General features: G+C 44.6%; 1 protein-coding gene across 2 annotated transcripts in view; it reads left to right on the top strand.

The window, feature by feature from the left end:
* The window catches only part of LOC144495176 (HAUS augmin-like complex subunit 3), a 156,449-nt gene that overhangs the window by 55,322 nt on the left and 84,706 nt on the right, over window positions 1-16,421 (top strand). Inside the window, exon 3 of one of the 2 annotated variants that reach the window (XM_078215193.1) lies at window positions 16,028-16,136. The exons of the other annotated variant lie outside the window; for it this stretch is intronic. Within the exon in view, the coding sequence (XP_078071319.1) occupies window positions 16,028-16,136 (109 nt within the window). The remainder of the gene's footprint in view (window positions 1-16,027; window positions 16,137-16,421) is intronic. 2 annotated transcript variants of the gene reach the window in all.

A 16,421-nucleotide genomic window follows, 5' to 3' on the forward strand; every position in this document is an offset into this window, starting at 1 on the left:
ACTCAAGAACAGCTTCTTCCCTGCTGCTGTCAGACTTTTGAATGGACTTACCTTGCATTAAGTTGATCTTTCTCTGCACCCTAGCTATAACTATAACACTACATTCTGCACTCTCTTGTTTCCTTCTCTAAGAACGGTATGCTTTGTCTGTATAGCGCACAAGAAACAATACTTTTCACTATGTTAATACATGTAACAATAATAAATCAAATCAAATCAAAATTAACTCATCTGACTCCCTGCAGACTATCCACCATCTATAAGGCATTAGTCATAGACCATAGAAGAAGAATCATAGAATCCCTACAGTGCAGAAGGAGGCCATTCGGCTCATCGAGCCTGCACCAACAACAATCTCATCCGGGCCCTATCCCCATTATCGCACGTTTTTACCATGCTAATCTCCCTTACACTAAGGTATCAATTTAGCATGACCAATCAACCTAACCTGCACATCTTTGGAGTGTGGGAGGAATCCGGAGCATCTGGAGGAAACCCATACAGACACGGGGAGAATGTGCAAACTGCACACAGTCACCTGAGTCCGGAATTGAACCTGGGTCCCTGGTGCTGTGAGGCAGCAACGCTAACCACTGTGCCATCGTGCAGCCCAGTGTGCCACCATGCCACAAGTCAGGAGTGTGATAGAATACACTCCATTTATTGTCCTTACCTGAATTGAGTTTGGTGGTGGGAGGCATTTAATCAGGCGGAACGTGGCGGACTTGCTGCTCTGCCATCAATCAAGGCCCTTTAATGGACAACTAATGCACACTTAAGGGCCTTTTCCTACTGCTGCTGCTTTTGAACCAACAGCAGGTAGGAGACTTGTCACGTGAAGAGCCCGAAAAGAAAACTTTGTTGAGTTGCAAGTGGGTTCCCAGAGGGGATTCTTTTTCCACAGGCACCCAGTGTCTGTGTGTTAGAAGACCAATCAGAAACCCCAAGGTATATTAGGAAGTCAAACGAGACCCCAACAATTTTTTATTTTGGCATTAGTGCGAGAATATGATGTTTCACTCCAAGTGCGATTCTACTGACAAACTGGAAAGCTTTTATCAAAACAATTGTTATTTAACAACACAGTTTAACTATAACAAATGAATTAGCTTAACTCTTAACAATTGAACAAACTTAAACATAACAAGATACAGGCCTTAACTGCTAACGTATCACTGAGTTCCGATCAAGCAATTTTTATCTTATAGACTTAAACCTCTGTTTAAAGTTATAAAGCATGACACAGGCATACTTGCTTTCAGTTAGGTTACCAGGCTTAGAGCTTTCAGAAAGCCTTTGGAGAGAGAGAGAGACAGAGAAACAATGCTTTCTTATGGCAGTCCAGGCAGCAACGGCTTGTATTTTAAAAATGAAAATGAAACTGGTTTTCCTGCAAACTTAGTTCCTCCCATTAATAACATGACTCTGTCTCTATCAACAATGTAGTCTAAAATCCCAGGATAACTTAAATAAACAAAAGGTCCATTAACTCGACAAATAACACACTCCTTAGCTGAAATCATTTATTAGCCTGTATTCTTAGCAGACAAATCAACTCTTGTAACAAAACACTGCCTCTTACACATAAAATATATCAAAATAGCGCAGTATCATCACATAGATGGAGTGTCTATAAAATAATGAGGGGCATAGATCAGCTAGATAGTCAATATCTTCCCAAAGGTAGGGGAGTCTAAAACTAGAGGGCATAGGTTTAAGGTGAGAGGGGAGAAATACAAAAGGGCCCGGGGGCACTTTTTTCACACACAGGGTGGTGAGTCTCTGGTAGTAGCACAATTTTGTCTTTTAAAAAGCATTTAGACAGTTACATGGGTAAGATGGGTATAGAGGGATATGGGCCAAATGCGGGCAATTGGGACTAGCTTAGGGTTTTCAAAAAATGGGCCGCATGGACAAGTTGGGCCAGAGGGCCTGTTTCCATGCTGTAAATCTCTATGACTCTATGATGGACCTGACATCGGGAAGGAGTGAGCCACTGAGAGCCATGCCCTGTCCTTACTGGTAACTCCTTTCTCCCATGTTATCCCCATCCCAGAACTACTGCCACCACTGATCTATGGACCTGGGTCCCTCTGTGATCTTGGGCCTCAGGATTGCTGGCAACTATAATGGATTTCCCCAGTGGTGCTGCCCGCAATGACCGCTTCTGGATTCAGATTAGCCGGTCATTCTTGGGGTGGTATTTCAGCTTTTGGGGTCCTTTATCCTGGGGAAGACCTGCGGCTGACCAATTGGTGCTTGCTTAGCATTTAATTGAGTGGGTCTTCCTGAGAGGAAGTGACAGAAGGCTCCAGCTAGCTCTCCAACCAGAGGGCGAGACTCCCATCAACTCCATCAAATACCACCCCATGTGTGGATGAGTGCAACTCCAGACAACACTCGAGAAGCTCAACACCATCCAGGACATAGCAGCCTGCTTGATTGGTACCACAACCACCATCTTAAACATTCATTACCTCCACCACTGCTGTTATGTGGCAAGAATGTACATCATCTGCAAGATGTACTATAGCAACTCATCGAGGTTCCTTCAACAACATCTTCTAAATCCCAACCTCTAGCATCTAGCACTTGCAAGTTCGCTTCCAAGTCATTCACCATCCACACTTGGAAATATATCACCGTTTCTTCACTGCTGTGACATCAAATCTTGGAACACTTTTCCTTACTTCACTGTGAATGTACCTACACATTGGACTGCAGTGATTCAAGAAAGCAGCTCACCACCATCTTCTCAAGGGTAATTAGGGATGGGCAATAAATGCAGGCCTTGCAAGCACCCCCAACAAATAAAAGAAAAAGATGGTCTGTGTGTTGTGACTCACCAACTGTATGTTCATTGACTTTACATTTTTTTTATTCATTCGTGGGACATGGGCATCGCTCACTGGCCAGCATTTATTGCCCATCCCTAGTTGCCCTTGGAGGACAATTGAGAGTCAACCACATTGATGTGGCTCTGGAGCCACATATAGGCCAGACTGGGTAAGGATGGCAGATTTCCTTCCCTAAAGGACATTAGTGAACCAGATGGATTTTTCCGACAATCGACAATGGTTTCATGGTCATCAGTAGATTCTCAATTCCAGATATTTTTTATTGAATTCAAATTCCACCAGCTGCCGTGGTGGGATTCGAACCATTAGTTCGAACATTAGCTGAGGTTCTGGATTAATAGTCTAGTGATAATACCACAATGGCAGATGGAGTTTAATTTAGACAAATGCGAGGTGATGCATTTTGGTAGATTGAACCAGGGCAGGACTTACTCAGTTAATGGTAGGGCATTGGGGAGAGTTACAGAAAAAAGAGATCTAGGGGTACATGTCCACAGCTCCATGAAAATGGAGTCACAGGTGGACAGAGTGGTGAAGAAGGCATTCGGCATGCTTGGTTTCATCAGTCAGAACACTGAATACAGGAATTGGGACGTCTTGTTGAACTTATACAACACATTGGTAAGGCTACACTTGGAAAACTGTGTGCAATTCTGGTCACCCTATTATAGAAAGGATATTATTAAACTAGAAAGAGTGCAGAAAAGATTTACTAGGATGCTACCGGGACTTGATGGATTAAGACCATAAGACCATAAGACATAGGAGCGGAAGTAAGGCCATTCGGCCCATCGAGTCCACTCCACCATTCAATCATGGTTGATTTCAACTCCATTTACCCGCTCTCTCCCCATAGCCCTTAATTCCTCGAGAAATCAAGAATTTATCAATTTCTGTCTTGAAGACGCTCAACGTCTCGGCCTCCACAGCCCTCTGTGGCAATGAATTCCACAGACCCACCACTCTCTGGCTGAAGAAATTTCTCCTCATCTCTGTTCTAAAGTGACTCCCTTTTATTCTAAGGCTGTGCCCCCGCGTCCTAGTCTCCCCTGTTAATGGAAACAACTTCCCTACGTCCATCCTATCTAAGCCGTTCATTATCTTGTAAGTTTCTATCAGATCTCCCCTCAACCTCCTAAACTCCAATGAATATAATCCCACGATCCTCAGACGTTCATCGTATGTCAGGCCTACCATTCCTGGGATCATCCGTGTGAATCTCCGCTGGACCCGCTCCAGTGCCAGTATGTCCTTCCTGAGGTGTGGGGCCCAAAATTGCTCACAGTACTCCAAATGGGGCCTAACCAGTGCTTTATAAAGCCTCAGAAGTACATCCCTGCTTTTGTATTCCAAGCCTCTTGAGATAAATGACAACATTACATTTGCTTTCTTAATTACGGACTCAACCTGCAAGTTTACCTTTAGAGAATCCTGGACTAGGACTCCCAAGTCCCTTTGCACTTTAGCATTATGAATTTTGTCACCGTTTAGAAAATAGTCCATGCCTCTATTCTTTTTTCCAAAGTGTACGACCTCGCACTTGCCCACGTTGAATTTCATCAGCCACTTCTTGGACCACTCTCCTAAACTGTCTAAATCTTTCTGCAGCCTCCCCACCTCCTCAATACTACCTGCCCCTCCATAAGGAGAGGCTGAATAGACTGGGACTTTTTTCTCTGGAGCGTAGGAGGCTGAGGGGTGACCTTATAGAGGCATATAAAATAATGAGGGGCATAGACAAGGTAGGTAGTCAATATCTTTTCCCAAGGGTACGCAAATCTAAAATTAGAGGGGATAGGTTTAAGGTGAGAGGGGAGAGATACAAAAGTGTCCAGAGGGGCAATTTTTTCACACAGAGGGTGGTGAGTGTCTGGAACAAGCTGCCAGAGGTAGTAGTAGGGACAGGTACAATTTTATCCTTTAAAGAGCATTTAGATAATTACTTGGGTACGATGGGTATAGAGGGATATGGGCCAAATGCGGGCAATTGGGATTAGCCTAAGGGTTTTAGAAAAAAGGGCGGCATGGACAAGTTGGGCTGAAGGGCCTGTTTCCATGCTGTAAACCTCTATGACTATGACTGGGCAATCACATCCCCTGTAGTACATCTGCACATGTTGTGGCATCCTCAGAGCCTCATGTGTGCAGTCGGTATTCCTTGAACTATTGGAATCCAATCCCTTGGTACTTACTGCTGAAGACAATGGAACCGCCCACCTCTCTCCTTGCTTGATGACTTCCCTGATGCAGTGATGCACAGTGAATTGATGGTTGATGTCACTAACTCCAACCTAGCATGATCTGCTGACACAGAAATTCAGGGTCATGGTGATCTTAATGGCTATTGACAGTGCTGGCCTCGCCCTGCTCTGTGGCTGCAGGCGCAGTTGGATAATGCTTTCAGCCCCTTGACTCAGCTATGCCATTCAATTTCCTTGCCTATGCTTTACATCCCTTAGTTTCATTAGCTAATAGAAATCTCTCTATCTTGGTTTTGAATGTTTCAATTGACCAGGAGACTATATAAATTTTTAGGGTTAAGAGTTCCAGTTTCTCACCAGCCTTTATGTGAAGGAGTTCTTCCTGATATCATCCCTGAATGATCTAGCTTTAATTTTAAACTTGTGTCCCATTATTTTGGACCCCCTCACAAAAGGAAATAGTTTATCTCTAGCTACCATATCAAATCCTTTAATCATCTTAAGCACTTCAATTGGATAACCACTAAATCTTCTGCGAAGGAACTGCAAGCCTAGTTTACACAACCTGCTCTCATAAACTAACCCTTTTACCCTTTCTGGTGAATCTGGACTGTAGCCCTGTCAAGGCCAATATATGTTTGCTGAGGTGCGGTGCCTAGAACTGAATGCAGTTAACCAATATGGGGCCTAACCAGAATTTTATGCAAGTGTGGCGTAACTTCCACCCTTTGTATTCTGGCTCCCTTGAGATAAAGGCTCACATTCCATTAGCTGTTATAATAATTTTTTGCATCTGTCTACTAGCTTTTAGTGATTTCTCGAAATGGACCCTAAATCTCTCTGCTCCTCACATTTCATACCATTTATAAATGATTCCCATCTGTCTTTGTCAAGTCCAAAGTGGATGGTCTCGCACTTCCCCACTTTGAATTCCACTTACAACAATTTTGCCCACTTACTTAACCTATCAATGATCCATAAAAGAAAGGTGTTGCTAGCACAAAGGGAAACCATAGCACAGTGATACCAAAAATGCCAAGTGAATTTTAGGTATGAATTTGTCAACTTGACCAGGATTGATAAACATGCTATCTTATCAATTAACCTATGCTGAAAAATGTTGTTTGCATCACCGGAGGAATTAATAATGTAGTGAGCAGAAATGGAAGATTTAGGGTCTTAGAGTGGACAAGCAAATGGAATGGGTGAACCAATTAATATTTATTGGCAAAGGAATGATAAATGATGATTTTTCTTGGACTCCAGGGATCTAAAGTAAGGAGAAGAGCAGTCAGTAGTAAAGGCAGTGGGGTTAAGATAACAAAATAGCAGCAAAGAACAACTGCACCTGAGAACCTGAAAAATTACAGAAGCAATTGGGGAAAAAGCAACCCAGCAATAAACTGGATAAAGACCACTGTGGATATTGGGCTCAACAAACTGCTTTAATAAATTTTATTCTGTATTTTATTTTGTATCTCATGCAACTGAAGTTCCTTTTTCTACTTTTTTGAGTATATATTTAAACAATTCAGTAGTGCAATAGTTCCCAACCAGTGTGCATGCGCCGGCTGGGAAAGAGCCACACAGGCGCGGTTTAGATTTTTTATGTTCGTCAGGCACATGACCAATGGGACCTGGAGCTGTCTCCACACAAAAAGCCAAATCTCAAAAAGGGTGCAGAAACCCTGGGAAAAACGAGAGATGATGTGGAGATGCCGGCGTTGGACTGGGGTAAACACAGTAAGAAGTCTCACAACACCAGGTTAAAGTCCAACAGGTTTATTTGTAGCAAACACCACTAGCTTTCGGAACTGGCTGTTCCTTCGTCAGGTGGGTGAGAGTTCTGATCACAAACAAGTTTCTGTCTTTGTATGCCTTGTTTGTGATCAGAACTCCCACCCACCTGACGAAGGAACAGCCAGTTCCGAAAGCTAGTGGTGTTTGCTACAAATAAACCTGTTGGACTTTAACCTGGTGTTGTGAGACTTCTTACTGTGAAAAACGAGAGAGACAGAGGTAAAAAATGGCAAATGCTGTCTGAAAATCACAATATTGAAACCATGCCAATAACTTGTATCTATAGTTATGTTTATGGGATTAGCATTATGCTAAGACTTCTGTCCTGCACTTCATTTCTCTTCTCTCATTGCCCCAAATTGCTAGAGGGCAGTTCAGAGACAATAGGAAGTATGCCACAATTATTTTCATAGTATAAAGGTGTGCTGTGACATATTAAAGTCCAACAGGTTTATTTGGAATCACGAGCTTTCAGAGCGCTGCTCCTTCATCAGGTGAGTGGAGAAGGAGCAGCGCTTCGAAAGCTCGTGATTCCAAATAAACCTGTTGGACTTTAACCTGGTGTTGTGAGACTTCTTACTGTGCCCACCCCAGTCCAACACCAACATCTCCACAACGTGTCATATAAAAGGTTGGGAACCACTTAAGTAGAGGATTAGTTGACTTTTTAAAAGCTTCTGATTCCTGTGGTCATTTTTTTATTATAGCATGATGTGGATACAATGATGGGACAGTACAAAAGACAACTCTGAAATTTCCGTGCTTCCTGATTACAAAATAGCCAATATAGAAATTCAGGATATGCAGACTTAACATTTTTACGTATTGGTTTGACATTAAAATATTTGAAGACTGATTTAAAACTAGATTTTGCACAGATCTTGTTCATGGAGGCTTTGAGGAGGAAGCTTTCATTTAAGCTAAATTATTAAAAGCAACATCGCAGATTAACAAGGTCATACAAAGTGCAAACACAGCACAGGAGTCCATTTCTACAGGAATAGAATTCAGAAGTGAAGAGGTTATGCTAAGCTTATCCAGGACATTAGTTAGGCCATTCTTGGAGTACTTTGCACAGCTCTGGTCTCCATATTACAAGAAGAATGTAAGCCTGTGTTGATTTATAAGGGCTGGGAATACCTGCATACAACTAAAAAGGAAGACTTGCATTTATATAGCACTTTTTATGATCGCTGGATGTCTGGAAGCACTTTACAGTCAATTCATTACTTTTGTAAGAAATGTGGCAGTCAATATGCGCACAGCAAGTCCCCACAGTCAACAGTGTGTTGATGACCAGATAATCTGTTTTTGTAATGTTGATTGAGGAATAAATCAATATTTATTTATTCCTCAATCAATATTATACAGGGAATCAGGGATAATCCACTGCTCTTCAAAATAGTGCCATTGTATGTTCACCTAAGAGGACTGACAGGGCGTTGGCTTTACAGCTCATTGATCAGTGCAACACTGGAGTGTTACTAATGATTTTTGAGCTGAAACCCTGGAGTAGGACTTCAATCGAAAATCTGCTGCTTCAGAGGAAAGAGTGCCACCAGCTACAATATCTGGCACAGTTAAGCAAAATTAATTTCCAATTAACACTAAGAGGATACTGCTATCAGGAAAGACTGCACAGGTGGAAGCTGTTTTCTCAAGAAAAGAGAAGAATGGGAGGTGATCTGATAGCGAGGCCTTTAAAATTATGAAAGGGTTTGATATGGTAGATGTAGAGAACATGTTTCTGCTTGTGAGGGAGTCCAAAACTAAGGTAATACTTATAATGTTGTTACTAATAAATCCAATAAGGAATTCAGAAAAACTTCTTCACTCAGGAAGTGGTGAGAATGTGGAACTCGCTTCCACAAGCAGCAATTGTGGTGAATAGTATGGGCAAGGTAGATCAACATGACAGAAAGGAATAGATGGATATGTTAATATGGTTAGATGAAGTATGGTGGTAGAGCCTCGTGGAGCATAAACACCAGCTTAAATTAGTTGCACAGAATGGCCTGTTTCTGTGTTGTAGACTCTGTAATTCAGTCTAAAACAATAAAGTTAGCAAAAAGGAAAGACTTGCATTTATACAGAACCTTGTCAAATCTCAAAGTTTTTCCACACACAGTAATTTATTTCGAAGTATGGCATAGAACATAGAACAGTACAGCACAGAACAGGCCCTTCGGCCCACGATGTTGTGCCGAGCTTTGTCTGAAACCCAGATCAAGCTATTTCCTCCCTATCATCCCGAAGTACTCCATGTGCCTCTCCAATAACTTCTTAAATGTTCCTAAAGTTTCTGACTCCACTATCCCTGCAGGCAGTCCATTCCATACCCCAACCACTCTCTGAGTAAAAAACCTACCTCAGACATCCTTCCTATATCTCCCACCATGAACCCTATAGTTATGTCCCCTAGTTACCGCTCCATTCAACCGAGGAAATAGTCTTTGAACGTTCACTCTATCTATCCCCCTCATCATCTTATAAACCTCTATCAAGTCTCCTCTCAACCTCCTCCGCTCCAAAGAGAAAAGTCCAAGTTCCCTCAACCTTTCCTCATAAGACCTACCCTCCAAACCAGGCAGCATCCTGGTAAATCTCCTTTGCACTCTTTCCAGTGTCTCCACATCCTTCTTGTAGTGGGGTGACCAGAACTGCACACAATATTCCAAATGCGGTCTCACCAAGGTCCTGTACAGTTGCAGCATAACCCCACGGCTCTTAAACTCAAACCCCCTGTTAATGAACGCCAACACACTATAGGCCTTCTTCACGGCTTTATCCACTTGAGTGGCAACCTTCAGAGATCTATGGATATGAACCCCAAGATCTCTCTGTTCCTCCACATTCTTCAGAACCCTACCTTTGACCCTGTAATCCACATTTAAATTTGTCCTACCAAAATGAATCATCTGGCATTAGTCAGGGTTAAACTCCATTTGCCATTTTTCAGCCCAGCTCTGCATCCTATCTATGTCTCTTTGCAGCCTACAACAGCCCTCCACCTCATCCACTACTCCACCAATCTTGATGTCTTCAGCATGGTGGGCATGGTGGCAGACTTGGTAACTATTTTGCACTTAGCACTCCAAAAAACAAAGAAATAAATAGCTGAGTAAGCTGATCTTGGTTGAGAAAAGACTGTTGGCTAGGATCCCCAAAAGAGCTTTGAGCTCTTTGAAAATTTAATATTTCAACAGTGATTACATTGTTCCACTGGAGCAAGCAGAGAGGGAGTGATTTGTGGCAGGAGTGCTGGTGAGAGATTTATTTATTTATTTATCCAGTTGGTGTGTTTTTTTGCCTTTATTTTTCGAGTAGTATTTTTCTTTTCTTAATTTTAAACTGAAAACCGGAAGTGGGCTGCTAAGGAGTCTGGGAAGGGTTTTTTAAGCGCGCGAAGTATAAAAGGTAGGCTGCAGTATACAGCGGGCAGCGTCAGGAGCGGGCAGTGTGGAGTGAGTGGGAAGCAGAGTGAGAGCTATAAGGGCTTTGGCTCACAGGGCTTCGGGAGAAGGGCGAGCAGGGGTGAGTTTTTAATTCTTATTTACTTTTCTCTGTGTACCTTGGTAAAAAGGGTCAAATATGAGTGTGAAGCCAGTGTGTTGTTCCCAGTGTACGATGTGGGAGGTCCTGGAGGCACCTGGCCTCCCGGACATCCACATCTGTGAGGGGTGTGTCGAGCTGCGGTTCCTGAGGGACTGTGTTAAGGAGCTGGAACTGCAGCCCGAGGATCTTAGGCTGTTAAGGGAGAATGAGGAGGTGATAGACAAGAGCTATCATCAGGTGGTCACAACAGGATCACAGGTGGAGGCCAAGTGGGTGACGGCCAGGAAGGGTAAAGCGCGGGTGATTGAGAGCACCCCGGTGGATGTGCCCCTACACAACAAGTACTCCTACCTGAGTACTGCTGGGGGGACAGCCTGCCTGGGAAAAGCAGCAGTGGCCGTGTCTCTGGAGTGGAGTCCGGCCCTGTAACTCAGAGGGCTAAGGAAAAGAGGAGGAAGGCAGTGTTAATCGGGGACTCGACAGTAAGGGGGTCGGACAGGCATTTTTGCGGAGGCAGGCGGGAGTCTCGGATGGTGGTCTGCCTCCCTGGGGCCAGGATCCAGGATGTCCCTGGTCGACTCCCAGAAATCCTGAGTGGGGAGGGAGAGGAGCCAGAGGTAGCGGTACATATTGGTACCGCTGATGTAGGAAGGAAGGGGTCATGAAAAGAGAGTATAGGGAATTAGGGAGACAGCTGAAAAGGAGGAAAGCAAAGGTAGTAATCTCAGGATTGCTGCCTGTGCCACGGGAGGGTGAGGGCAGGAATGGAGTGAGGTGGAGGATGAATGTGTGGCTGAGGGACTAGTGCAAGGGGCAGGGATTCAGGTTCCTGGACCATTGGGACCTCTTTAGGGGCAGGTGTGACCTGTACACACACAACGAGTGGCACTTGAATCCCAGGAGGACCAATATCCTGGCGGGAAGGTTGGCTAAGGCTACTGGGGAGAGTTTAAACTAGATAGGTTGGGGGGAAGGGATCGAGGTGAGGTGACTGGGAGCGTGGAAGTTAGCTTGCAAACAGGGTTATAGTCAGTGCAAGAGGGAGGATGGACGGTGGATAGAGAAGGGGAGAGCTCAGACCAAAGGATTGAGATGTGTTTAATGCCAGGAGTATAGTGAATAAAGGGGATGAGCTCAGAGCGTGGATCGATGCCTGGAAGTGTGATGTGGTGGCCATTACGGAGACTTGGATGTCTCAGGGACAGGACTGGATACTCCAGGTGCCGGGATTCAGATGTTTCAGGAAGATCAGGGAGGGAGGCAAGAGAGGGGGTGGAGTGGCACTGCTGATCAGGGATAGTGTCACAGCTGTAGAGAAGGTGTATGCTGTGGAGGGATTGTCCACCGAGTCTCTGTGGGTGGAAGTTCAGAGTGGGAAGGGGCCGGTCACTTTGCTGGGAGTTTTCTATAGGCCGCCCAATAGTAACAGGGAGGTGGAGGAGCAGATAGGGAAACAGATCCTGGAGAGATGCAGTCCAAATAAACCTGTTGGACTTTAACCTGGTGTTGTGAGACTTCTTACTGTGCTTACCCCAGTCCAACGCCGGCATCTCCACATCATGAGATGCAGTAATAGCAGAGTTGTTGTGATGGGAGACTTTAATTTCCCAAACATAGATTGGAATATCCCTAGGGTAAGGGGATTGGATGGGGAAGAGTTAGATTGGTGTGTTCAGGAGGGTTTCCTGACGCAGCATGTGGACAAGCCTACAAGAGGAGAGGCTGTACTTGATCTGATACTGACCAATGAACCTGGACAGGTGTCAGATCTCTCAGTGGGAGAGCATCTTGGGGATAGCGATCATAACTCTATCTCCTTTATGCTTGCATTGGAAAAAGAGAGAATCAGGCAAGCTAGGAAAGCGTTTATATGGAGTAAGGGGAAATATGAAGACATAAGGCAGCAAATTAGAGGAGTAAATTGGAAGGAGGTATTCTCGGGGAAATGTACTGAAGGGAGGTGGCAGTTTTTCAAGGAATGTCTGTCTAGAGTTCTACAGGACAACGTTCCGAGCAGACAGGGAGGAATGGTCGGTAAAAGGAACCGTGGTGCACGAAAGCTGTGCGGGACCTAGTCGAGAAGAAAAGGAAAGCGTACAAAAGGTTCAGAGAGCTTGGCGAAGATAGGGATCTAGATAGGTATACGGCTTGTAGGAAGGGACTAAAGAAGGAAATTAGGAGAGCCAGAAGGGGTCACGAGAAGGCCTTGGCAGGTAGGATTAAGGAGAACCCTAAGGCGTTCTATAAATATGTGAAGAGTAAAAGGATGAGATGTGAAGGAATAGGGCCTATAAAAGGTGAAGGTGGGAAAATCTGTACGGAACCAGTAGAAATGGCAGAGCTGCTTAATGAGTATTTTGCCTCGGTTTTCACAGAGGAGAAGGACATGGGTGGATGTACTGCGGGCTTGCGGTGGACTGAAAGGATTGAGTATGTGGAACTTAACAAAGAGGTTGTGCTGGAATCTTTGAATGGCATCAAGATAGATAAGTCGCTGGGTCCGGATGGGATGTACCCCAGGTTCCTGTGGGAGGCGAGGGAAAAGATTGCAGAGCCTCTGGCGATGATCTTTGCGTTGTCGATGGAGATGGGGGAGGTGCCGGAGGATTGGAGGATTGCGGATGTGGTTCCTATTTTCAAGAAAGGGAATAGGGATAGCCCAGGAAATTACCGACCGGTCAGTCTAACCTCAGTGGTTGGTAAACTGATGGAGAAGATCCTGAGGGACAAGATTTATGAGCATTCAGAGAGGTTTAGTATGCTTAAGAATACTCATCATGGCTTTGTCAAAGGCAGATCGTGCCGTACGAGCCTGGTGGAGTTCTTCGAAAATGTGACTAAACACATTGACGAAGGGAAAGTGGTAGTTGTGGGCGGCACGGTAGCACAGTGGTTAGCACTGCTGCTTCACAGCTCCAGGGGCCCGGGTTCGATGTCTGGCTTGGGTCACTGTCTGTCTGGAGTTTGCACATTCTCCTCGTGTCTGCGTGGGTTTCCTCCGGGTGCTCCGGTTTCCTCCCACAGTCCAAAGATGTGCGGGTTAGGTTGATTGGCCATACTAAAATTGCCCTTAGTGTCCTGGGATGCGTAGGTTAGAGGGATTAGTGGGTAAATATGTCGGGATATGGGGGTAGGGCCTGGGTGGGATTGTGGTCGGTGCAGACTCGATGGGCCGAATGGCCTCTTTCTGTGCTGTAGGGTTTCTAAGATTTCTTAGATTCTAAGATATGGATTTTAGCAAGGAGTTCGATAAGGTCCTCCATGCAAGGCTTCTAGAAAAAGTGAGAGGGCATGGGATCCAAGGGGCTGCTGCCCTGTGGATCCAGAACTGGCCTGCCCAAAGGAGGCAGAGAGTGGGTATAGATGGGTCTTTTTCTAAATGGAGGTCGGTCACCAGTGGTGTGCCCCAGGGATCTGTTCTGGGACCCTTGCTGTTTGTCATTTTCATAAATGACCTGGATGAGGAAGCGGAGAGGTGGGTTGGTAAGTTTGCCGACGATACGAAGGTTGGTGGGGTTGTGGATAGTCTGGAGGGATGTCAGAAGTTACATAGGGACATAGATAGGGATGCAAGACTGGGCGGAGAAGTGGCAGATCGACTGCAACCCAGATAAATGCGTAGTGGTCCATTTTGGTAGGTCAAATGGGATGAAGGAGTACAATATAAAGGGAAAGACTCTTAGTACTGTAGAGGATCAGAAGGACCTTGGGGTCCGGGTCCATAGGACTCTGAAATCGGCCCCGCAGGTGGAGGAGGTGGTTAAGAAGGCGTATGGTGTGCTGGCCTTTATCAATCGAGGGATTGAGTTTAGGAGTCCGGGGATAATGATGCAGCTATATAAGACCCTCGTCAGACCCCACTTGGAGTACTGTGCTCAGTTCTGGTCGCCTCACTATAGAAAGGATGTGGAAAAGATTGATAGGGTCCAGAGGAGATTTACAAGGATTGATGTGGCATGCCTTATGAGGATAGGCTGAGGGAGCTCGGCCTTTTCTCCTTGGAGAGACGAAGGATGAGAGGAGACCTAATAGAGGTGTATAAGATGTTGAGAGGCATAGATCGGGTGGACTCTCAGAAGCTTTTTCCCAGGGTGGAAATGTCTGCTACGAGAGGACACAGGTTTAAGGTGCTGGGGGGTAGGTACAGGGGAGATGTTAGGGGGAAGTTTTTCACTCAGAGGGTGGTGGGCGAGTGGAATTGGCTGCCGTCAGTGGTGGTGGAGGCAAGCTCAATAGGGTCTATTAAGAGACTCCTGGATGAGTACATGGGACTTAATAGGATGGAGGGTTATAGGTAGGCCTAAAAAGTAGGGATATGTTCGGCACAACTTGTGGGGCCGAAGGGCCTGTTGTGTGCTGTAGTTTTTCTATGTTTCTATGTTTTTATTTCAAAAGTACTTCGTTGGTTGGAAAGCACTTTGGGACATCTGATGGGAATATAAATGCAAGTTTTTCTCTTTCTTATTGAAGTAGGATCTTTAACACCCATTTGAAGCACTCGGAGCAGGTAGACCTCAGTTTAATGTCTTTGATCGAAAATTACTCACGTGACTTGGCCAACATTGTCTACCTGATACGCTGCAGGAAAGGATGTCCAGAGGCATGGTACATCAGCGAGACCATGCAGACGCCACGACAATGGATGAATAGACATCGCTCGCCAATCACTAGCCAGGAGTGTTTCCTTCCTGTCGGGGAACACTTCAGCAGTCAAGGGCATTCAGCCTCCGATCTTCGGGTAAGCGTTCTCCAAGGTGGCCTTCAAGATACACGACAACGCAGAATTGCCGAGCAGAAACTGATAGCCAACTTCTGCACACATGAGGACGGCCTCAATCGGGATCTTGGGTTCATGTCACACTATCTGTAGCCCCCATGATTTGCCTGGGCTTGCAAAATCTTACGAACTGTCCTGGCTTGAGACAATTCACACCTCTTTAACCTGTGCTTAATCCTCTCTCCACTTACATTGTCTGTACCTGTAAATACTTGATTACCTGTTAAGACTCGCATTCCAACTATTATCTTGCAATTGAGTCTATGTCTATATATGCCCTGTTTGTGAACCCAACTCTCCACTCACCTGATGAAGGGACTGTGCTCCGAAAGCTCGTGATTCCAAATAAACCTGTTGGACTTTAACCTGGTGTTGTGAGACTTCTTACTGTTTTATCTAAAAGATATCAACAATCTCTCACCACCTCACTGAAGTAGCAGTTCACATTGTTTGCTAAACTCCTGGAATGGGACATGACCAGTTCAGAGACAAGGGCCAGTTGACCATTATGAGTCTGGCAAGTTCTTCACAGTTGCTTCTTATGTTCTTGATTGACTGATATAGATCTCATTTTAAGTATATGAATGGATTTGTAATCAGTCACTTCCTTCTCAGCTTTAAAATATATTATTGGCTTTTCTCTTATTCCTTTACTAGCTTCAAAAACATTTGACAGAATGCTGTTGCTTCACTTGGTATAGTCTGTGCCTCATGTAGTTGATCTGGTTTTGTATTTCAGGATTATTGTAGCTATAGATACCCATGAGTACATTGTGTATTTAAGCAGCATGTTGGTTTAATACTGGTTGAATGTGACTGTAAAGGTTTTGTTTCAGTTCAGTGGAGCAATGAAATCGAAGAGATAGCTATAGCTGGAAATAACAAGAGGAAGACCGGAACAGACATCGAGCCTCAGAAGGGAGAATATTTGCATAATGAGCAAAGGTACATTGACATTTTATAAAAGCAAATTACTGCGGATGCTGGAATCTAAAACCAAAAGAGAAAATGCTGGAAAATCTCAGCAGGTCTGGCAGCATCTGTAAGGAGAGAAAATAACTGATGTTTCGAGTCCAGATGATTCTTTAACAAAGGGTCATCTGGACTCAAAATATCAGCTCTTTTCTCTCCTTATAGATGCTGCCAGACTTGCTGAGATTTTCCAGCAATTTCTCTTTTGGTTACATTGACATTTTATCTGCTTTTTAATTGCAAATAATTTAAGAAAGT

The sequence above is a fragment of the Mustelus asterias genome, chromosome 6 (genome assembly GCF_964213995.1).
Source record: "Mustelus asterias chromosome 6, sMusAst1.hap1.1, whole genome shotgun sequence".
In the NCBI taxonomy this organism is placed as follows: Eukaryota; Metazoa; Chordata; class Chondrichthyes; order Carcharhiniformes; family Triakidae; genus Mustelus; species Mustelus asterias.